The sequence below is a fragment of the Strigops habroptila genome, chromosome 4, assembly GCF_004027225.2.
Source record: "Strigops habroptila isolate Jane chromosome 4, bStrHab1.2.pri, whole genome shotgun sequence".
NCBI classification, from domain to species: domain Eukaryota; kingdom Metazoa; phylum Chordata; class Aves; order Psittaciformes; family Psittacidae; genus Strigops; species Strigops habroptila.
In genome coordinates, this window is record NC_046358.1 from 85,685,068 (window position 1) to 85,709,574 (window position 24,507).

Here is a 24,507-nt window from a genome sequence, read left to right on the forward strand (position 1 = left end):
GGCATGGGGACAGAACAAGGTTCACTGAGCTCTGATCTGGAACGGTCCGTGTGTTTTCTGACACAGAGGTCTATGTTTTATGTGTTTAAAAGAACTAGTTTCAAGTTAACATTAATACACCGGTTGTTTTCAGAAACCTGCGTGTGTTTAGGGAGGGATTTTTCACCATGAGAGCACACAGGCTGATAAAGCCGTGGCCTGCCTGCCCTGGATAGGCCTGATTAATAGTTTTGCAGTTGTAGAACTCAGCAGATAGCCCTCATTCTTTCTCTAATGTCATTATTTACGATCTTATTAAATTTGCAGTGACCTCGTCAAATCGTAAGAGAGCAAATAGCTTTTCCTGGGAAAGGCAAATAGACCCGTGCTACAGTTGTTCTTAATCTAAAACTGCGCAGTGTATATATAGACTGTAAGCTCCAGGGGACGTTGGTGTGGCCTCATGGACGTGCTGAAGTCACCTTTGGAGTCTGGGCTTATAAACTGATGGGTAGTAAATATTCTTCTTTTATCTTACTGGGAATATTGCTGGACTGTGGGTTTGCCATAGGACAAGTGTTCTAGATTTTACCAGAGCTCGCTATCCAGTCACAGTGACTACTGTTTTAAACTCGGGATTAGCAATTTGGCTTGTTTGGCCTTTTGGAAAAGAAGCTTCATTTGGTCTGTGTTCTCTTTTAAATGCCTGCATGCCTGGTCCTGTGCAAATATTCCTGGTCTCAGAAATAAGCGGAGTGCGTGATTTACATCAGTAATTCAGATGAATCTCTTGCACACTGTATTGTTGTGTCCTGTTACGAGTTAAATGTCGCCTGTTCAGTCTCCTGCTGGACAAGAGCTGTCCATTACTGACTGGAGAAATTTGGTTAAACTCAGGAGCAGTAAAAATCACCATTTAGTTCTTCTGATTTAAGAACTAACTGTTGACTTCTGTTTGGTAAACAGGGCTTTCCTGCCTCATTTATGTGGAACTGAGAGAAGGTAAATATCTGCAATATGTTTACAATATTTTTTCCCCAAGCAGAGGATTTTGACTCTCACTTCACGAGCATGCAAATCATAGGGAAGATTCACCCACTGCTTTCATTCACCTGTGTTTCTGCTTCAGAGGTTCTGTCCGCATTGGTTGCAGGCTGCCCATGTTCTGGGAGAGAAAGCTTTTTACCTAAAACCATGCATACCTCTAGATTCCATCCATGTATCTCCTAAGTTCTGACTGTACGGTTTATTTGTTTTACTCTTCCATGTTAGAATAACCACCGTACTTCCATGAGGCTTTCCTTGTGTGCTGCAGGAAACCAGTGAGATGGCTCAGTGATAGCGGTGTAGAGAAACAGTGAGAAATTGAGTTGTTTCTGTTAATATTTAAGCTCTTGGTTTTCTGTTGGGGTTTTTTTTTCCTAATAAACTTCTTATGGAAGACTTGTGCAAATGGGAAGGGTTTATTGCAAAGAGACAGCATCTGTTCATACTTCTCAAGACTTTTAGAGGTACTTAGGCAAAATCATACATTCCTTTCTCCTCCCCACACACCTTTTCAGCTCATGCAGAATTGTCAGGTTGTCCCCATCAGGTAACTTGCATTTACCTTCTGTTTCTCTAGGCTTACAGCAAGCCCCTTGTGCCATGTACTTAATAGGATGGTAATAAAACTGAAGCAATCTGGAGTATGGGTGGTCTTAGGGTCAAGATGCTGGACTTCAACAGTCCTTTGGGTTTGTGCATCTGTTTCAGATACCCGGTGTGACCAGTGTGGTTATGGAGAACGGTTTAATCTGTCTCCTTCGGTTCCCCATTTGTTAAGTGAAGATAGGGATTGTTTATTGCTGCTACTGAAGCCTTGTGTATTTAGATGATAAACTTCTTGGGAGAGAGATTTGTCTTTTATATGCGTGTGTAGCAGTAAACATCTTTGATGAAACTGCAGGGTGAAACTAACACAAATCCTGCTCCAGAACTGTGGGGTATTTACAGTGCTTGTAGTTCGGAGTTAGTTCTGGTGAGCAGCTTCGGTATTAGCAGAGTGGGAGAGGTGAGGGTGTTCAAGCAGTCGGTAGTGGGAGATGTGGTAGTTAGAATTCGATCACTTCACTTTTAGGGTGATAATTTAAAGACCGAGGTACTAAAAGCAGAACAGAAAGTAGCTGACAAACACAAATTAATTATTCACTGGAGTAATTGTTTCAATTTTTAGCTTGGCAGCACCTCTTCTATATGTTAATAGCTGGAAAGAACAACACAGGCACTTGTGTAAAGTGGTTTTGTTTTGTTATTGGTGCCTGAGGCTTCCTTTGCTCCTGTGTTAAACGCTGAGTGGTTTTGCTTGCCAGAGCCTTTCCATTTAAGGCACTGGTGGGGTTTGTTGGTTTTGTTTCTTTGTTAACTTCAAAGTACTAGTTTCTATTCCATCAAGTTGGAGAGTGCTCTGTTTGCTGTTTTGTGGGAAGCATTGGCAAAGGAATTGGAGGTTCCATTTTTAATCAAAATCCACATTTTACAGTTAATTCTTGTACAGTGATGGTTTAGTAGAAAAGCTTTTGGGGGTTTAACAGACACAGAGATCATTTTTATTGGCATGTGTGTTATTGCATCATTTAAAAAAGAATTAAAGATTAGGGACCTTGTAGGTCACAATACAGAAATATTATCAAAACATAAAGCCTCAGCAATGTTTGACAGTCAGTGTAGAATGTCACACACAGGTTGAATAGGTAGTAGCATGTGTGTATCCATCCATCCATCCATCTTTACTGGCTTTGCAGAATTGTGAGAGATCTTTCAATACCAGACCCTTAAATGTAGTTACCTGGCAGTGTTGCACCTGTAGCATGGCAGGTTCATTTATAACAAGAGCAGCAGCAAATGAGGGAAAGAATCTGTTTATTTCCCCCAAAATTCCTGTTTTATATTTGTCACTAGAAGCTTTTAGATTGCTTTCAAAAGCCCCAGTGTGTAAGCACTTCTAATTCTTACTTTTGCGTTTACTCCGTGTAGTATCCGGGCAGAAGGTAAAACCTGGTAGTTATCTTTTCAGGTTCAGTTAGCACAAGGGCTGCTGAGAGGCTGGCTCGTGGTTTCACTGGTCTTTGCCCACAGCAAAGCAGTTCCCCTGTGACACCCATGACCTGGGGTCCCTCCTCTGCTCGGCATGGAGGGACATCGCAATGACACCAGACCCCAACGTGTCTGCAGCCTTGGGGGTGCTTCAGAGGACACCCGACGCAGAAACACCTCTGGGAGAATCCCTTCACAGCCTCAAGGCTTCTAAAAGCACTTGTTGGGATGGAAGCAGCATCTTTAAACCATGCTAGCACCATCTTGTGGGGTGATGTGGGTTTGGAGGGGGTTTGAGGGTGTCTGCTTGGCCAGAAAGTGCTGCGTGTGAGCATCTGTAATGCTGGCGGCAGCTTGAGCAGCGTTTGTGGAGGGCAGAGCTAACAGTTAGTGCCAGCTTGCAGAACCCAGAAAGCCAGCGAGCACAGTGCCGTTGTGTAGGTGGTTCTGGTTTGGGGAACACCGGGTAACGTGTTCATGGTGGATGGCAGCCTGCTTTGTTTTGGTGTTGGAGTTTGCTGTGTGCAAGTCATAGGCATTTTCACTGGGAGATAAATACTGAGTTCAAGTTGTAATAATGCAGTGCTGTGTCTTAGGTCTTAGTTTGTGTCAGAATTCTGCTCATAACTGTAATTTCCTCATGAGGTGACTGGAATTGTAATTTTATTGTGGCATAACATGTTTCCCTTTTGTATATTATAACAGAAGATAACATGTTGCAGAGACAGTAATTATCACATCCTCAGCGTGTCTTCAAGGAAAATAGGGGTATCCTGGATTCTCCTCCTCCATAACGTAGGAAGAGAGGTTAAATAAGTCTGGTTCAGCCCAGATATTTTTACAATGCCAAGCTGGAGCTTTTGAAATTAAAGATTAATATAACTTTTTTCAAGAATGAAGTAATAAGTGAAATATGATTTGCTATAAATATTACCTGAAATGTTTACACGTTGGAGTTGCAGCTTTTTTCCAGCTCACAAGCCAAATACCAAAGCAAGCCATGCATAAAACTGGCACCAGCAAAACTTGAGACGCAGGAGGAGTGAGGAGTGCAGGAGGAGTGCTGGCTGTGGAAACCAGAAAGTGGCTGCTCTTGTTTCATAGCACACAACTGTGATGGTGATGAAGGAGAAGATGTGCTGTCAAAGATGACCAGAATCTGGAGGCATTTCTGTCCTGCCAGTGATACTGTCCTAGAAGATGAAAAAGTACTTATTTTAATGGGTCAGTTGAGGAAAGCGTTTTGGTAGCTTGTTGGTTTTTATCACGTACACAAACAAGAATTGTGCTGAGGTGCACACCTGGAGAAAAGGTATTTTCAATAAATAACAGTAAATATTTATCTGATGCTCTGTCTGTTTAAAGTTATGCAGCTTCTGGCAGCTTCTGCTTGTATCCTCTCAGAGCCGTGGATGTGCAGCCTCTCCTGAGATCAGATCCATTTTCATTCGGTTTCATTTGAACATAAAGCCCCTTTCAAGTTAAGCTGTTTAAAGCCCAGGCCTCTGCTCCAGCCTCAGATGTGCATTTCTTGTGGTGGGGTGTTTCATTTTCAGTTGATCTAAATTGAAAAATACAGAATTGCATTTCTGTTAAGACCTTAACCTTGAGCAAGCTAATCCAGCTCTACAGAGAGAAAAGGAAACTCCCTGTACGTATGTTTTAGTGAAAGCTGGGTGGGATAACAGAGGTCTGTTTATATCTTCATGTTATAAATCCAAATTCAGTTCCCAGTTGTTGCTTTTCGTTTGGCCAGCTGCGGGACCGAGCGGGCTGTGACAGGCACCTCTGACACAAGGGGATGGATTAAACCTACCCAGATGTAGAGCAAAGCCCAGCAAAGGAACTTCCTCGTTTTCAGGCTTTGTCTTGTTACTGTGAGACCAGATTCCTGCAGTGTTTCTTGTGTGCTATAAGCTAACATGAAGCTGCTGATAGTTTGTACACAAAGAATAATACAGCGGGAAAAGGTGGCTCTTAAAGCCTAAGATGATAAATGGGAAACACTGCGTAATACTTGTGTTTCTCAAGGAGTAGCATTAAAAATGTAGCTTGTTTGTGGTATGTTCTAATGGGTGCTGGAATCTGAGGCATAAATACCATCATTTGCTGTCTGTTGAGGGCCTATGTTAATGTGTTAGCGAGAATAAAGGGAGTGTGCACCTTCAGCTGTCAGAGATGGCAACGCAGGAGCTCTGCTTCAGATGTGATGGCTTTATAGGTGAATCTGGATTTGTACCTCAGGTTTATGTTTATGCAGGAGGGTGGTGGGAACAGGGCTGCCTTCCTGGAGAGATCCTGTTTCCAGTGAGGAGCAGGGGCAGTAAGGGTGTTGCTGCTGTTGTTGTTTGACTGTACAGTGGGTTAGTTCTGTTTTCCAGTCGCTGAGAATTAACATTACAATGACAGTCTAATACTCTTACAAATTTGGCATGAACTGTAGGTGGGTAGGTTTTTTTCAAGTGTTGCTAAGGTCCTGATACTCATCGCAGGGGTTTTCATGTCTTCTGACATGGCTGTGTAATCTGAAATCTGTTTTTCTTAAATACATGAAAACAGAATGATCACAGTGTCATCATTTAGGAAATTATGGCTCCTGTGCGGGAACAAAAAGCTGATGCTGTGGTAGAATATTCCAGAGACCTTGGTATGTTCGTGTTGGCATCTGTATTCCAAAAATAAAACCTAATCTTGTTGATGTGGCTGTAGCAGAATTGATGAGTTACTTTTTTTTTCCTGTGAAATGCTACTTTGCATTCTGCGTGCTCTTGAAAGTGCTACAGCTTCTAAACATGGAATAGTTTTTCAGTTCATGTAGTTTTGGATGTGACACATGGAAAGTTGTCACACAAAGCAAAGCACCAGTGGCTCTCTTATCTCCTAGAAATCTTCTCAGGTTATTAGGGCTGCATTAAGTTTTGTTCCCATCCACAATCCTAAGCAACGTTTCACCCTGCAGCATTGGTACACTTCAGACACTCATAGAATGGTTGGGGTTGAAGGGACCTTCAAGCTCATCCAGCTCCAACCCCCTGCCACGGGCAGGGACACCTTCCACTAGAGCAGGTTGCTCCAAGCCCCTGTGTCCAGCCTGGTCTTGAACACTGCCTCCTGTTCAGATGTGCACATCCAGTGCTGGGGAGACGTGGGGATGGGGGACCCCAGGAAGGAGAGCGACCAGAACAGGCTGATGCTGCACAACAGTGACTCTGGATCACAGCATGCTCCCTCCCCTTGGGAAAGAGGATGTCATGGGGAGGTGGCAGGAGGGGTAAAACCAGCTTCTGCATCACTTTCCCAGAGCACAGGTATCACTGCAGGTTAATCATTACCTCAGATTTGCAAAGCATCCAAGGAGTTGCTTTAAATGAAACTGGCCGACTGTGGCTGCGTTCTGTGGGTACGTGAGTGACCTCTTAGTTGTCCGTGAGGTAATTTCTGGGCCCTAATGGCAAGTGCAGCACTGCATTTCCAGTGAGACTGTCCTCAGCGAATCTTATAGCCAGCTGATAAAGCTGTGATCAAATGCAGAAGAGCCACAGTGTATGTGATGGTTGGTGATTTTCAGTGCAACTGAAATGGGGCTAAGAGAGAACATTTTTAGGGGTTTTTTTGCAAACCTAAACACATCAGAAGCAATTCCTTTAAAAAAGAATAACTAATACTTGCTCTCTATTATTAGAGAACCTTAAAAGACAGCATCTGGTCTGCGGAAGCTCTCGGGAGCAGTGGTCTGCCTGGTCTGTGTGTGCAGGGTGAAGGAGTCGGGTGGTGTTTGACTGCTCATGGTCAGAGCAGGCTGCAGCTCTCCCTCTGGTAAATGCCTGCGGTGCCAGCCTGCTTCTGGTGACACACAGCATGAGCTGATGGGCACTTGGAAGTCACCCTGAGAGTGGGAGAGGAGAAAAGGGATGCTGGATGTACAACAGATCAGTGTTATTCCAACAGAAAGGAGCACTGGGAAAAGAAACAAGTAGAGGATGAAATCAGATCTGCAGTGAGAGCAAAGATCTCAACAGGTAGAGGTGAAAACTGATTTCTTCAGACACACATAACCATGTTCCAAAGACTCTGTTTACAGAGAGAAGTCAGAAAAGAGATTTCTAAGTAAGAAATACTTGTTTTGTGAATACAAAACTTTCCTCCCCCAGACAAATTGATTTTTGCCATCTAGATAAAGCATAGCTGTTGTCTGGCAGTATTAGTAGTAATAAAAATAGATTGGAGAAAACTGCTTCAGTCAGTTACCCAAAATGCAGTCCTAGGGTTTTTTTCCTGGTGTGCTAACATTAATAGTCTCAGAAGTTTCTGTGCCCCATAAATAATTTAAGTGTTGCTGGCTCTTTTCTTCCACAGTGAATGTCATGTGAAAATACTGCCACAGCTCTCCTTGTTTGAAACCACTATTAATAATAGCCAAGTGGCCACAACTTGACATTCAAATACAAGTATCGTTATTACAGCATTGACCTTAGCCGGAGGGGAACCACTTTTCTTGCTGAAGAATCGCACAATGGGCAAAAGAACAGGTTCAAAGTTTAAAGGTAGAGCTCAGGTGGGCAGCAGGAGGTTGGTACCTTCTCTTCCCAGAGCAGGGCAGTGTTACACAGAGTGCAAAGGGTGCTGAGCTGCTGGCTGCTGTGAGGAGGAGACCTGCTGAGCTGCTGCTGGGTATCACTTACACTGGCACTACTACAGTGGGAGGCACGTGCTGAAAGGCGGCTTCTGTCTAATTAAAAAGGGAGGCAGTTGTATGGATCTGCCCCAGTGGAACCAGGCACCTGGGAACTGGGAGGCACATGTGGGTTTAAAAACTGAAAATGGAAAAAGGCAAAACCAAAGCAGGGTGATGCCTGCACTTGCACTCATTCTGAAAGGGGCTTGAGCTGTCTGAAAAGTAGAATTCACCAGTTACTTAGGTATCTAAATAAGTAATGAAAGTTCTAATACTTGCAGAGTGTCTTGGTTTTTACTGTGTTCAATTGGCATTGCTTCTGCCATGTAGATATATCTTGGCAAAGACAAAGGCAGTGCTTTTCATGTCCAAAGCTGAATTCTGGAGAGAGACACCGGACAGGACCACTTGTCACAAACAGGGATGTTCATTCCCTTCCAGGAGTTATTTCTTGGCCTTTTCTTTTGCCACAGTAAATCACCTCCGTGTCTCTAATCAGTTTTGCTGCCCAGAGATCTCAACAGCAGCTTTAAATCCAAGCACCTCCTGTTACTTGAGCTGCAGCTGATGGGATAGAGAGTGTGTACAGCCTGGGAGAACACCAGCTGCTTATGAAACGCTCCTTTGAAAGAGAGGACTTGTACTGATCTTTTAAGGTTATTCAAAGAGTAAATTTGGTGTCTTCTTCCTTTACTTACTCAACACGTGTGGAGTTTGCTCCCACATCCCACTCAGAGTATCACAGAAATTAGGACTAGTCTGAAGACGTGGTTTGCCTGGTGAAAGGGTGGATGTGCAGTGGAGCTCGTGTTGAGATTCAGGACATGGGAAGCCTGTGTGTTATAGCCTAGATGTACGCTGCAGAAAGAGGTCTGGAAAAACATCTTCAAGCTGTTAATCATCACCTGACTTTATGGTCAGCGTTGGTGAGGCAACAGCTTCCAAGCTTTGAACTTAGAAACGCTCCTGACCCTGAAAGGGCAGAGAATTGTCTCGCAGGTGGGCTTTCTAGTCCACAGAAAGGCTTTGTTCTCCGAGTCTCAGACGCTGAAGTGACTGTATGTTCCCTCTCCCTGTCATCGTGTTCTAACAAAAGCTAACTGCTACCACTGTTTCATGTTTATATCCAGCTTTATTGTTACTTCCTGAACTTCAGAATCCTCCTTTCTGTGAGCAGTTGGTTTTATTCTCATGTACAACACAACCAACTGATCTTCACTTGCACATTCATGTTGTCACAAGCTCTTTGCACCAGTAGCTCAGATGCTTTTGTGCCTGCCCGTGACCACGGTCTGTTCTGTCAGTTGTGTCCTTCTCATTCTCACCAAGAACCACTGCACCTCTCCAAGCACGGCCTTAAAGAAAAGTTTATCGTCATTATCCTGACATTTGTGTCAGATCTTAGTCCCTGCAGTCCCTGATGGCTTCAAGTGTGCTTGCACATCTTCAGTTCTTGCTGCTTTTTATACTCCCCGTGTCCTGCCTTTCGTCTTGCCTTGGCTGAAGTCTGGTTTTAAACAGTGCAATCCGCAGAGTGCTGTTGCTGCTAAACCTTCTGTTCTAGCATGTAAAACCTTGTATTAAATAATTTTAGGTTAATGCCATGGGGTTTGTTTTCACTTTTGTCAAGTTAGGGTTTTGTTGCTTGTTTAAGTTGCTCCAGGATTGCTCTGCTGTTGACAGCTCTGGTGTGCCCATGCTCTTCAGCTCCTGCGCCATCTAGTTCATGTGTGCTTCATGTCAGCAGTGCCGTGCTTACGGACACACGGCGGGTGCTCAGGCGGTGCACACAGGGGTGGTTCTTGGCAGAGGTGGTGTTTGGGACCAGGGAGCTGATGGGTGTCCAGGCACCGGTGGCAGCACCGAAGGGTCTCTGTGGCTGCAGGGAACCCATTGCCCGGCTGGGTGAGCCGTGATGTGTGAGCTCAGTCATAGCAGTGCACAACAGCAGGAAGAGATTAACCTACATCTGAATTTGTGCTGCCTTTTGAATGGAATTCATGTCTGAGCCTTCATTGTAACTTTTGGAAAAAGGAACTCTTACACATAGCCCGACGCTGCATCTGCTCTTCACGTTGTGTCACTTGCGGCTTGCATAGTCCCTGTAGAAATATTATCCAATTAGAAGTAGAATTCCCCTGTTCCTTTTGTGTCACTGTGAAATAATTGTTCTAAAATGAATGTAAGTGTGTACAGATTGTATTTTGGGAGAGTTAATTACAAACTGTGTGGTTCAGGGATTTTGTGCAAGAAGAGGAAGAACAGTTGATGGAAGAAAGGAAAAAGAGAAAAGAAGACAAGAAGAAGAAGGAAGCTGCTCAAAAAAAGGTATGTTGAACATTCAAAGATAAACCCCCTGCTTCTGGGTTACTTTTGTTTCATCACTGGTAAATACTGGTTCAGCTGTGGTTATTCAGAAGTGTTTGCTGTTTCATGTTCTAAGCTTTAAATGTACTGTCAGTTATTTAGTGTTAGTGCATTTATTAGTGGAATAAAATTACCTCTTTAAGATAGTGACTTTCAGCTGTATCTTTCCTTTACTATATCTTCTGCCATATGGAAGCACGTGCCATAAGACCCTTTGTGTTAGGGAAGGTGGATAAAAAGGAAAATATTGACAGCAAAGGTGTATTGGGGTGGCAACATCACAGAAATGCTTCAGAGTAAACGCTTCAGAGGCCTGTTTACAGTCAAGATATTCATCATGGCCATTGATTCAAAATATTGACCCTGAGCTTGGGAGGAGCTTGTAAATCTGTTTGTAAACGTGTCCGTTTCAGGTGGGAGCACAGTGAACCTGCTTGGCAGTTTCCTCTGATTCCATTGACTAATGCTGGATATGTCTCTTTAGAACATCCTGGTTTGTGTTCTCAACCACAGGCTCTCCAGCAAAGCCTTTAAAGCATTTTGCTGTGATCAAGTACTGGTGTATTTTGGAATGTGACCTTTTCTCTTCACTCATCTCTTTGGGTGCTGTGTGTAGTCAGAAACAGCAAAAAAAACCCATAGAGAAGTTCTAGGTTGTCTCATGGTGCTGTTCATGGATCAGTGAATTGGTTCTTAAGTCAGAGCTGGGGAGGGGAGGAGGTTACCAGCTCTCCAGGGTAAGCTCTAAACATGCACATGGGCATGGCAAGAACTGAAGGAGCATCATGTTGTTGTGCTGTGGAAGGGAAAGCCAATGCTTGGGTTTATATATTCTGTAGTTTTATGATGATTTGAACTAAAAGGAGTGCTGGAACAGCAGCAGCAGTCAGAGGTATGACACTTGGCTTGGAGAAGGCATGCTCTGCGCTTGCATCCTGATGCTGAGCAGCTTCTGTGGGACATCAACTGCTGTATTCCAGTCTCCTTTTTATGACAATATACACGTGGGGTTGGGACACTTGGTTCAAAGGCAGCTGCTGTGCATACAGCACCCAGGAGCTGGAAGTGCATGCACAACTTCCCAAGCCTTCAAAATACGGCTCTGAGCCAGATCTGTTGAGCAAAGAGTGTGATGAGGAGTGGTGGTGCGTTATGTAGGGCCCCAAGCACAGGAGCTGCCTTCTGGCAGGTGGTGATAAGGACACGGCTGGTGGAAGCAGCGTAATAGGGTAAAATGGGCAAAACTGAAACTGAAGTGGGGTGGGGGTTTGATACACTGGTGCAAGTGTTGGCCCTGGTTTGGTTTCTCAGCTCAGTGGCTGATGCAGTGCAGCGAGTGGGGTTCTTCAGAAGAGGCTTTGCAGGGTCTCCGTCTGCAGCTGTTTTTAGCAAACAGCATAAATAAGAAACCTGAAAAGCTGCTGCTCAGGTCAGTAAGAGGCCACATTTTGAACTACTGGACGGTACAACTACGACTTCCATGTGTATACTTGCCTTTGTCAGCAAAAGAAGCTGAGAAAGGGGGTTTAATGCACTCTTGGTTTCCTTAGAAGTGAGGCTGTGGCACTGGAGAGCTGTCAATGTTTCAGTAGTCAGCCCTAGCAGTGCTGGTGTCTGAACCTGGCCAAGCCTCCGATCAGATCAGTGAATCAGTAAATCTCTATTGCACTCACACGTGCTCCTTTCTTCTTGTGGTTTCAATTACAGACAATCATAGCTTAAGTATTATGGCAAATTTATTGCCTCCTATGAATATATGTGATACCATAATTAAAATGGGCTGTATACAGCTACCGGAGTGTCCATATCAAATTAAACCTCGTTTTGCTTTGGCAATAGTGCATTTTAATAGTGATAATTCAGAAAACTCTAGTTGCAGGTAGGAAGAACTATGAGCTGTGCTTTTGAGAACTCACTTTTGCTGGTTTATAGTTAAACCCTTGCAGTTAAGGGGTGCTTCCATACCAGACCTGTTTCTCTCCCCATTTTTATCCTATGATTTTTAATTGCAATTTTATTCAAACAGATCTCTAATGTTGGCAGTATCAGAGGTGTAACCAGCTGAGTCTTGGAAATGACTTGGAAAGACTTAAAGTCTTTGCATTTCCTTGCTTCTTTACATGTCTAGTCCCTCCCTCTGCAATAAAAGTGGTGGCGGTTCTTTGCTTCCAGGCACAGTTTTTAACTCACTCAAAACATCTTCATTTGCAAGTTTAATGCAGTCTGTTTCATGTACTTATCTTTCAAATTAATTTTGTCTTCTATAACATTTAAACAGCTTTCTAGGCATGAAGAATGATAGGCATGGTGTGGTTAGAGACACTTCTGAAGTAGATAATTAAATAACTCTAAAACATGTTAAAAGAGGGGAGTCAGGAGCTAATGTTGCTTTATGAAGCGGCACGTGCATACAGGGGTTTTATCTGCGCACATCACTGACACTTCTCTTTTCTTGTTCTAGGCCATTGAACAAAAAATCAAAGGTAAGTTACTTTACAGTTATTTCTATTCTGTGTATTATTCCTTCATTGTTAAATATGTTGAATCAGACGGGTCACCTGGAAGCTCTTCTCAAAACTGAAAGGTGAGAATCTTGAAACTTTGGTTGTACTGTTTCAGTGACCCCAGCAGAGTAATGACCAAGGGTTTATTCCCGGGATTGCACTCTTCTGTTCTTCCTGGTTTCTGTTCTCAATTACTTAAACAGCACCAGGGGTATACAGAATACCTTGAGTTCTTTTCCTTATTTGCTTTTTTCCTTCCCCATTTTTTGATAGACAAGTAATGGATACAGCTAGCCGTAACCAACTATTGCATGTGGAGGGTTCATCCTGCCAGAATGATCACGATGACCATACCTGGAAGCTGTAATTCCAATGTTTGGTGGCAGGTTGGGAATGCTGCAGTTACTCCGAATGTTTATGGGATTTATGCAGATCCCCATTCCAACCGGCGTCCAGCAAGGGGGGAAAAAGGATTCTTTTCACTTTCTCTTTAACTCTAGCTCATAACCTGTTAGTTGGGAAGTGGACAGTAACTGCTTAAGTGTTCGTGTGGAGTGCTTGCCGCATCCCTGTTTTTGGGGAACATTGGCTTTAATTTACTACTCACTGGAGCAGTGGTAGAAGCAGGAGCTCAGAAGCCCTGCTTGGCAGAGATGCAATTACTGCTGGAAAATCAAAAGGTGTTTGAAGTGCTGTTCTGGCATGAAGGTAGTAAAATGGTAGAGGACATACTGTGCTTGAGAAGAGCAGAGAAACAAATGGAAGTGGCCATTACTGAGGCGTGCCTTTGAAGCAGCATCCTCGTTCACGTGAGGTTGGAATGGAGGAGGCAGGTTCTTAACATACAGAATGCACTGATGCTCCTGCTGAGGGCTGCAGTGCAATTACAGCTGTCAGGAGGCACAGTTTTGTCTAGTTTATTTAAGTGCAGTGTATACTTTAGTGCCTGTTTAAATGGGAAAAGAAAATAGATGGAGTGGGAGCAGCAGGTTTTCAGTGAGTGCCGAGGCTCTGAGGAGGGAGTGAGGGCAGCCTGGGTTTGTGTCTGGGGGAGTTCTGTGGGGAGGAGGATGGTGCTTTGGCTGCGAGTAGTGATCACTTTGGGGTAGTGGGAGCTGCACCAGTGCTGGTGATGAGAACCCACATCCCAGATGTGCAGCCATCCTCTGGGCTTCACGGGGCTGAGTGCAGGTCCTGCCCTTCCAGCCTGGCTCCGGTCACTGAAACCAGTTGGGAATTCTCTGTGTGTTTTTATATGAATGCTTAATAAAACTGCTGGAAGAGTACTGTAATTAATAAATATGCTCTGCTTGGTTTTTAAAGCACCCTTTTTCAAGCAGTGCATGGAATTACACTTGAAGTACAGGCTAAGCGTTTGCTTTCTCCTGTACATTCCTGCCATAAAGCTTCTAAGATAATGTAGCAGATGTAAAGAAAGCATTGTGGAAGTGTTTAGTTTTACTCTGAAGCAATAAAATATATCTGAAAAGACAGCGAAGAAGAAAGTGGTGAAACACTTGTGTGTAAATAATAAGGTCCATTTTGCATGAACATTTGACCTATGGACTTGTGCTGCGCTGGCGTCCTGGCATCACAGCACGGCTAAAAATAGCAGGAGGGCACAAATCCTGCCCTGAGGTACCTGATGGTGATCCTCACACTGGGAGAAAATTCCCTTCTCCTGAAGGACAGACAGTCTTTTTGTTCTGTTCTTTTCATTTTCTCCTTGGAGCCTGATGTTTACTGAGGAAATGTCAAGTTCCAGCTTTAGTGTTACATTATTATTAACAGGGTATTTCAGGAAGTTCAGCAGGAATTCGGAGCTGTCACAGACACACGCACTGGCTGTCCCGGAGCAGACTTGAGGAGATTCAGATAGAGGATTTTGTGCAACAGTTTCTCTAGGAACTAAATCCGTGGTTACGTTGCACAAAGCGCTTTCATGGCTTCGTCGGTTTTGCCTGCTTGTGTTCAGGATGCAAATGAATGTTTCATTAGTTTCCAAGTTTCCATCACGTTAATGTCTTAAATAATTCATTCTGTGCATGAGCTGAAGATAAAATAGCAGAGTATGGGATCTCTAAATAATTCACACTTATGTTCCTTCTTTCAGAAAGAAGCTGGTTAAGTGGTGTGGGTGGTTGCTTATTTCTTGGGTTTAAACATAGTTTGGGAGGCTCCAGAATGTTGCTTTGGCTAAGGTGGGAGTTGCAGTTTGACCAGCTGAAGTAGCTACCTGTGGTCACATAAAACTGTAAGACTGCCTTCCGAGGAAGTTAGTAGCGTTGGTTTTTCCCTGTTCAGGATTAGGAATGGAAGTAATGAAGATGGTGCTGATCCACATGTTTTAATACTGTAGTACTGTCATTAAAAATGTGTGCATGTCATTCCTGTGGATTTCAGATAGTCCAAGCCGTCTAGTTTTACATGTCTGGCTTTATTAAAGGAAAAGAGGCAGTTCACAGGCATTAGATTAATGTACTGTTTAGTTGACAATTGAGAGCTGGTTTGTGCAGCAGCTGGCACAACACATTCACACATCAACAAGTGCCCTCCAACTGCTCCAGTCCACGTATTTGGGGAAAAAATAAGTATCATTTGAAGGTCCTTATTTGAGGAGAATACTGTAGAACTGACAAGTGTTGTGGTGTTCCTTCGACCTCAGCAAAGTCTTTTTGCAGTGTTTAGTGCCTGTCCTATTAAAGACGGACAAATCAATCCATTTATCCTGAATTTCTCCTAAAACAGGACTCTGCAAATCACACCGTGGCCGCAAGTAGCTGCTGAGAGGCCAAGCACTCAAGTAAATGCTGTTTAAGAACATTGGAGTTTTGTTGTGCTCACTTCAGCAATCACAGTGTGCTTCTCCAGCAGGAGATTTCCTCCTGAGCTGAAATGTCTCTCTGCACACGCGTTAATGCACATACATAATACCCTGCTGAAGCGGTTTGTGAGAACCAAAGGGCAGTGTAGGTGCTGGTGTTGTGGTGAGCTGTTCCGAATGCTGCTGTGTGTCGGGAAACAGTGCGAGCAGGAGCTGAAAACAGCTGTCAGTCTTCAGCTCCGGATTGCTCTGCTTTGTGAAGGCAGAGGCGTAAAGCGCTGCTGCTATTGCAGAGCAGAATCAACTTTGAGTCAACCACTGAAACGGAAAGTGCTTTTAAAAATAGCTGGGTGTGGAGTTGAAATCTTTGACTCATATTTCCCACCTTGGAAACTTGGTACTCATTTTCTTCGCTGGGAAACACAATTGCCCCAACACAGACTCCTCTGGGTTTTGTAGGGTTTTTTCTTTCACTTCCCTCCCTGTGCTTTTCCAGATCACCAAACCTGTTAGCTTTTCAGTCCTGGGAGTGAGCAGCAGCGATGCCCAGGGTGGGACGCGTTGCGCTGGGAGAGCCGGGCTCCCCTCGGCGCGGCGGCGCAGGGGTTAACGGCTTGGCAGCGGTGGGATATTTTCCAGCTCCGCTCGCTCAGCTTACAGCTGCGGCCATTTTTCCACCAGGAAAATTCTAGCACTACATCTTACATGTGTCAGCTCGAGCGCCAGGCTTCCTCTGCTTGCCCTTCAGCATTCCAGCACTGACAACTCTCGGGGGCATGGCACGCGGGCAGGGAGCCTCACAACACATTTCTCAGAGGTCAGCTCCGGCAGCAGCGAGAAGAAACACTTAAATGACAGCTCGGTGCTGTTCTTTGTGTGGTTCGGGGGTGATTTGATCTCTGCCCGCCCAGTCTGTGCAAGCGAGAAGCTGTTTTCCATCTGCGCTAAAGTTAGTGGCAGGGCTGCCATTTTTGGGGCTGGAGGGAGCCGCGGCCCCGCTCAGGAGGAGCTGGCAGCGGCTCTCCGGGAGCAGTAAAATGACACCATGCTTCTCCTCCATTTTCTGGTGAAGTCTGCCGAGTGGGAAAGCAACACAAGTTGGAAGCGTCTGTCTCTGGAATCCCTCTGTACACTGTAACCTCTCCAGCCCCTGCTCTGGGCTTGCAGCAGGTTTGTGCTTTATGAAAATCTCCTTTTTACTGCTCGCTTCTGTAAGCTCGCTGGTGGTAGTCAGGTAAAGGAGCTGTGCTGGTGTTAGAGGGAGCTTTCTGCCCTAATGTGCTTCCACATCAGATACTGGCGGGCAGAGCAAACTTTTATGAAACCAGCAACTCTTTTATAACAAGATGTTAAGGCAGGGACTGAGGGCTGTTGGAATTTATCGTAGCCATGTTGGAATATTAATGTGTTATTTAATCTGCTGAAGTCATGGACCAGAAAATGTTGGACAGGGTAAATTGTATAGCTTAAAACTTCCTCTGGGGTACTTGGGGAGGTGATGGGAAACTGAAATTAATCCATGTTGCACTTTGGGTTAATTTCGGTTTGAAATTAACGCGTGAATGTAAACTGTTGATTCTTTAGTACGACTATTACAGGGTAGATTTCTGTTTAGTTTGCTGGCTGTGACAGAAGGAATTGCCATGCTTGCTAAGGAAACAAATGCACAGAATACATGGGAAATAAAGGTTCTTGAACTGTTTGTGTTGTAGCCCAGGGGCTGGCTGAGCAGGACATGGTGTGTTTATGGTTGAGGGGGATTCGGTTACCTGCGAGTTGGATTCTGTTATAATACACACTTTGTCTTAAGGCAGCTTTAATTAGGAAAGTATTAATATTGCTGCCTTGCCCTAAGTGCTGCTGGCAGCTGGGGTGGGACGTCCCGTGGAATGTCAGATAGAAGTGATTTTGCTTGATCCGAAGGAGCAGTTGTACAGAATGGAAGGGGGAGTGCAGGAAAACTGAGTCTCCTCCATGGCCCGTGTTAAGGGGTCTTGTGGGTTGTGTTAAAAATCCCCTCAAGTGGGGGGTACTCTCCACCTAAGCTGACAGTAATAAGAAAGCTCAGATACACCATGAAGAGGGGGTGTGTGGCCCTCGGTGGTGCCATTGCTTGATGAGGGTGTCCTGGCTGCAAGCAGTGGTTGTCCCTGTCGGCACCCCTCGCTGTGCAGAGCTGTTGGTGTGGATGAGTGGCAGCAGGAGGCACTTTGATGGATCAGAAAGGGAAGATTTGGGATGTAGTGGCACAGATTGGGGTATGTGAAGAATTTTGGTGGGTTTCTGTTGGTTTTTTAAATTTCAAAGCTTGTTGCAGTACCCAGACCACAGAAATGTGCTAAGTGCTCATGCATTGAAGTGGTGACAGATTCTTAGTTGCTGAAATAGTGTCCTCCATCCCCCCCACCAAGGTTTAGCCACTTTCACGTTTTAATTATTTTTGACTCAGGTAATTTTAAAAGGAATAAATGGAAGAGCTTTGTTCAGGACTACTTTGTGAATTTGGTTTTGATCACTCTCTGTTGCTCCATTACATGCATCAACACACTGTGCAAGGAATCAGAGTTACCTACTCTTAATGCAGGTAATAGCTTAAACTGGTGGCATCTGATACGGTGCTGGTGATTTTTATCAAGTTCTCCACGTATCTAATGGCTCTTGAACACCTCCTGTTCCCTGTGGACATTAAATCAACCTGTGTCCTGGCCATTCCTCTCCTTAATTCTGTCCCGCTCCAGCCAGCTGTGAAATAGAGGAGCAGGGTCACTGCTGTGGAGCCAGAGTGGTGGTGAGCACCTGAAGGTGCTGCCTCTGAGGTGACATTTTATTCTGAAGGCCTCCATGCTTGTGTTTGTCAGAGTATGTAACTGTGTATTACAGGAGAAACAAAAAGAGATGATAGTCATAAGCGACGCTGTCAGTATTCAAATGGATTCTTTACACAAAAGCCTAAGGAGCTTGTTTTCATTTATTTTTTACGTTGGATTCACATGAGTCTGTTCCTGAAAGTGAAGAGAAAACGGTCTTTAAACAAATTAAACACGGTCATGTGGTAACAGTGTTCCTGCTGCTGACATGCCAGGGAGTTGTTGAAGGAAGACAGCAGGGAAAGGGTTTGAGGATGCTGCTCCTCAGCCGCAAGTTGTGTATGTTTAGGTGCTGCCAATGTACAGAACTATTCTTGAGGTAAATCCAGCCCTGTGTTTGTCACCGGAGAGGCTGTCCTCGCCGAGCTGTCCCTCGCTGTTGGCAGCAGGAATGCCACATGGATTAAACTGTTTGCCTTCAGCAACTCGGACCTTGTGAAGCTCTGAGTAGAGATGGTGACTTGACCACGCAGGCAGGTCAGTGCTGGGGGAGTGATGGTCGAGTCTTGAGGTATCTCAAGGGAGTTCCACAGTGAATGTAAACACGTTATGTGGATATCTCACGGAGAAATCTGAAAAGTACATTGACATGTCATGTGAGGGGTTGGAAGTACACTTACCTGTGACAGTGGCTGGGATGGATGGCAGCAGCACCAGGAAACACGTCCAGTAGCTCACAGTATTCCTTCCTATCTGTTGAGCCTGGTTTCCTAACCCGTTACCTGCACCTGGCCACCCCATGCTCACCACCACTGTTGTGCTGGCTGGATGGAGGTGTTGGGTGGAGGACACTATGGTTTTCCCTTCATCCAGCATCAGGGTTTGGTGTGTTCACTCGCGGCTGCCCTCTGCAAGTTGTTTAACCTTCATCTGGCCTTGAAGGGGCCAAGACTGAAGGGTACCTGGAGCTGCAGTTGCACACTGGCACAGGCCTGCCAGGCTGTGTGTGGGGTACCGGTGCCATTAGCTGCTCCTGCTCGAGCAGGTTCACCTGAGGGCACCAACACATTTCCCTTTGGGTGCTAGGGCTGCTGAAGCAGCAAGTCCCAGTGGTATTCTGTATGTCCTGTTCACCTCTTGTTGTTCTGGGGCAAGACCAGAACATTTTTCTATGTGTAACACTTAAGCTTCCCATTGGAGTAACATTTGGGGTTTTTTAGTACTTAAGTATTTTTAAAAATAGTTTAAATGCTGAAATAAGCTGATTTGTCAGAAAACCCTGTAGGAAGTTTGTTAGTGCATACTTTAGCCAAGATAACTTTGTTAGGAGTGATAGTAAGATACATTTCTGCTTCCACATCTGTAGTGTTAAGGCTGTGTGATTATGGGATAATTGAGCTTTTAATGGGGAATGAGTTACTCCTGCAGTGAGAAGAAATCTTGCTGCCATTACATGCCACATGAAGATGTGCAAGAATATTGACTTAGTCTTCAATTGAAATTGCTGTTCTTATGAATAACTTTGTCCAACTTTCTCTCTTTCTGGGGGTGGGGGCAGTGCCAGAACAAACCAAGACCAGTGTAAGCCAGCCTCAGCCTGTCACCTCCAGCGGCACTTCCCCAGCAACCAGCACTAATAATAATGCCAAGCGGGCCCCAGCCAGCAGCCAGCAGCAGCAGACCTTGCCTCGATACCCTCCTCGTGAAGTACCACCGCGATTTCGACACCAGGAACAGAAACAGCTTCTGAAACGAGGTCAGCAGTTACCAGTGATAGCTGCAAACCTGGGATCTACTCCTAAAGTATTGAACGGCCAGTCAGGAGGCAGCACTGTCACAAACAAACAGCCAGTGACCAACGGAGAGGTGCCGAACAGCAGCAAAAAACAGCCAGGTGAGGGGAGGCGCCCTGTGTTCCTTTAAACGCAAATAGTTTCAGTTCAGTTTTGTTATTGAGCTAATACTGTTGAAACTTTACATGTGAGCTGTGGCACGATGAGAGATTTTCCTATGTATTAATATGAAACACTGCAGGATGGTTTGGGCCATCCTTGTGCAAGTTGCATATGGAAACCTGAGATATCGTAGTTGCTCCTTGTTGCCGGTGGTGCACAGTAGATATGTCTGGTTCTGACTAGGAGCCAGTGTGACCACTGTTCGGAGCTGGGTTCTGAGTTTCCAGTCTTTATCCTGATGATTGATGCAAGTGTGGTCATGGTACGAAGCATCTCTTTTTGCATCCAGTTTTGGTACACAGATCTTGCAAGGAAGAGTCCTTCACATGGTTCTGAACAGCATCTCAAGATATCAGGGTTTTTTCTTCTGCATATCTAGCGAGACAGACAGGATGCAGCTTGGTTGGAATATCAGAGTTGCTTTTTGTTACTAGGTCAGAGTTTTTCTTTGTTCATCTACCTGAAGCTTGGTTGTCTTAGCAAATGGATCAACCTTTACCTTTATTACTGTTTAAGTAGAGCTATCCTTTGTTGTGTTGGCTTGTTACACGTTCTCTTCAAATACCCTTCTAAGAGTGGTAAACTTACCTGTAAAATGCCTGTAATTTGCCATTCAGTGAATGTACTGGCCTGCAGCTCAGAATTCTGGGGAGACAGTAAAAGCAGTTTACTTTAGGCTGGATAAGAAAAGTAACTTTTTTCATAGGGATGTAGGTTTTCAAAGGGATTTGGTATTAATGTATGCCAACACTTCATATGTTGGGCAAATACCTTCTTATTTTTATACTTGTATGTTGATGTAACTTGTTCCTACAAATAGTTTCTTCCAAGCTGAAGGTTTGTTTCTCAGAATTGGTGTCCTGTACACCACGAGGGATGTGACTCCTGCCCCTTCAGCTAAAAAATAAGGTTTCTGGAAAACAGCCTTGATATTTCAAATTGTGGTTAAATTTTGAGCTGTTCTGATTACTCAATCCTGAAGAAGCACATTTAAACTGAAAGTAAACAGAGCATTGGAGGCAGCTTATCCGTGTGCCCCCTGAGGAATGTTTCTGATATTACTTTCCAGTATTATTTTTGTCACATCCTGGGAGAACTCTTTACCACTCCAAGAAGTCGTTTTTAAGTAATTAATGTTTGGTTTTTTAGTTCACCTGTATAATCCTGTCAATACTCAGGTTTAAAGTAACCTTTCATATACTTGCTATAACTTTTTCTGCAGAATATGTCCTCAACTAGCCAAGTTGTAGGGCAGCAGGTAGAGATTTAGATAAAAGCTCTCAGGTAAACTGATTTAAGAATTATTACTCTTTATACAACCTGTTAAACCACCTCATTGTATCCAGAGGATCTCTTTGAGCGTAGTGTCCTTCATTTCTCTTCTGTCGTGAACTCCAGTTAATCAGTTGGGTTCCCATTTGTGTATTGCATTCTTCCCAGTTTTGCTTGAGTTTGTGCTGCTGTGGCTGGGGGGCCGTTAGGCTGGGGGATGCCAACGTGTCCCAGTGCTACAGTGAGTGTGTGGGGACTGCTTTCCTGGAGTAGTTCTGTGGTTTGAAGAACAGGTTAATTGTTTGAATAGTTATGTCTGTACATCCAGCTGGTAGTGAAAAGGTTCTGGGGGCTTTTAAGGGGAGAAAGGTTGGCCAAAGCCCTTTCCCATCTTAAGAAAAGGTTTGCATTGTCTGCAGCATCCTGTTGGGCCTTCGTTAGCTGGGTGCTGTGCTCCAGGGGTCCAGGATCAGACAGGTGGGGTCAGAGCCTCCTGCCTTGGTGCCATGTGTCCGTATGCTTCAAAGAGCTCTTTCCTATAACCAAGAGCTCCACATCTGTTATGTTCTTTAAGAAACTTAGGGAAGGTGATAATGTAAAGAAAAGTGATTTTCAGTGCTGGATTTTTGTGATGGTTTCAGACTCCTGTAACATGGAGGTGGCCATAGTCCAGTAGCATGTGAGTGGCTTAATGCCTCCTGGCACCTTGGTATCTGAAAGGAAATACCACTGACATTTGCCTGCCCCAGTCTCGCTCTCCACAGTTCCTCTTTTAGCCTCCAGTGACAACCTGTGAGTGCTCTCCTTGTTGTTATCTCTGAAACTCAAAATCTCTTGCAATTTGGCACGTCTGTAGATCCCTTCCTATTGAAAGAATATCCATGTACAGGCCATTTGGGTTGACAAATTTTATACCTTAACACAGTATCTTTGAAGATGAAGTTCTTTATTTTTAAAGCATTATTTAACGGATATTGAGATTGATCTCTATTTTAGGGCTAAAAGGAAAACTGTAGCTTGAAGTGTTGCAGTCAGAGTTGCTGGACTTTGTAATGGCTGCAGGAGTTTGATCTGTCGTTCCCTGGCAGACCCCAGGGTAGGATCAATCCCCAGTTCCAACCAGGGTCATAACTGGTAGGTGCTTTGTGAAAGCAGGAGCACCAGTACTGCTAAACTTAGTCTTCTTTTAACTGCCCTGGCCACAGTAAGTTTTAAGTCTTTGGTATTGGAGAAGTTTTCAATTATATCAGTGGTCAAAGAAAAAACCTCTCATGTTTTGCATGGACCATCATCTCCTCTTCTGAAAATGAACCCACTTTATTTAGGAGTAAAGCTTAAGAAGGGGCAGTCCTGTGGGTTGTTCTTTTCTGCTGCTGTTAGGACATTTGGCATGTCTCTTTAATAAAGGCATGTAAGTGAAGCCCATGGCCTGCAGTACTTGTGAAACAGATAGAGTCTGTACCAAGGAGGTTATTTTAAGAAATCTACATAAGTAGCTCTTTATCAGAACATTTTCATACTCAGTTCAGTTGTTTGCTTTGCCAATATTTCCCCCTCTGTGTGTAAACTTCACATGAAAGGAAGGTCTTGAATGCTGCCTCGGCATGTTTGTTTGCCTCTGCTTTGTAACGCATGGGGCTGGCCAGGTGGTTGTTCCACAATGAAATGATTTATACAGTGAACTGGAATATTTGCCAGCAGTAATTGCTTACAAGTGTGGGACAGAGCAGAACGGGAGAGCAGCACCGGGCTCCTGGCCTTGGTCCAGTCGCTCCGAGTCCTGCTCTGGCGTGAGTGGGTGTCACTTTATCCGTGTGCATCTCGCAGCAGAGCTGCAAAAGGAGGATACAGCCAGAGCCTTTGGGAACAAAAGATTCTTCCTGTACGTTGAGGGGTTTTCCTTGGTCAGGGATCTGCAGTTAGAAGTGGTGGGGGTTGACTTCATTTAGGAAACATTGCCTTAAATATACCAGTTATGGTCTCCAACTGTAGAACTGTGAACTGGAAACTTTCACTTTGGTTTCATACAGTGCCTATGGGACACTTATGGGGAAGAAGCTATGAGAGAGGGATAGAGGAAAGTTTGTTGTGCACACACTGATGTTAAACCAGCGTTGGACCGTATGTGGTTATTTCTGTTTGCTACATCAGGAAGCAAAATAATGACTTTCAGGTGGGGAGAGTGCTCCTCAGAGGAGCAATAGGGACTTACTGAAGTTTCAGGGCTGACGTCTGAAATTCGGAGTCAGTGCAGTCAGAAATGAGCTGGGGTTGGTTTCAATGACTCAATTCTTCCTCTTCTTTATAGAAATCAAACTTTTAAAATTAAGGACATGTTAAATTGGTGAATTAAAGACCAAATGTATAAAAACTAACTAATAGTAGAAGCAGAATTGCTAATAGCTGAATGGGAAAGCTGGTTTGCTGTGCGTGTCCCCCCTCCCTGTGTTCAGTGCCATGGCTGAGGCACGGTCACTGGGGCTGAGCTGGCACCTCAGCTGAACCTTTCCTGAGGAGGGGCTGCTAACACATGGGGTTAGAGCAACAAGTGCTCTGGGGGCTGTTGGTACGTTACCAGAGTAACACTTCTGTGACTGTCTTGCTTTTCTTTCCATAGGCATGCCTCCCATTCGGGACTTGGTGAGCCACTCCCCTAACCAGTCAGGTTAGCTCTTTACATCTCCCCTTCACTTTGCACTACGTGTCTTTGTAGTAGTTGCATGTGTCACACAATCTTGTCTGGGTTTTTTATTAATATTTTTATTCTTTGGCTTCTGTTTTCCAATAGCATATGCTGTGTGAATGTCTGACACATACTTTCCCTGTGCCATTACACCCTACATTTGCTTAAACCTTTTTGATTGTCTAAAATAACATCAGAATTCATACCAGAATGGATGTTCTGACTGTGTGGCTTTAAAATACTATGTGTCTTTTATTTTTTGCCTTTCTGCTTACATGTTAAATTGCCCCTTTGTGATGTTAAATTGAATGATCTGTGCAAGCCTGTGCTGTAGATCAGAGGCATTTCCCAGCACTGTTGAGGAAA

General features: G+C 44.4%; 1 protein-coding gene across 11 annotated transcripts in view; it reads left to right on the top strand.

Annotated features, from left to right (window-relative positions):
- TNRC6A (trinucleotide repeat containing adaptor 6A) overlaps nt 1-24,507 on the top strand; it is a 65,771-nt gene that overhangs the window by 20,443 nt on the left and 20,821 nt on the right. For 5 of the 11 annotated variants that reach the window (XM_030483245.1, XM_030483241.1, XM_030483247.1 and 2 more), the window contains 5 exons: nt 946-981; nt 9,967-10,057; nt 12,558-12,579; nt 19,790-20,125; nt 24,076-24,123. In XM_030483245.1, coding sequence (XP_030339105.1) covers nt 9,998-10,057; nt 12,558-12,579; nt 19,790-20,125; nt 24,076-24,123 — 466 coding nt within the window. In that variant the 5' untranslated portion in view covers nt 946-981; nt 9,967-9,997. Of the gene's footprint in view, nt 1-945; nt 982-9,966; nt 10,058-12,557; nt 12,580-19,776; nt 20,126-24,075; nt 24,124-24,507 lie in introns of all 11 variants that reach the window. The other 6 variants (XM_032919899.1, XM_030483242.1, XM_030483243.1 and 3 more) reach the window with 4 other exon arrangements.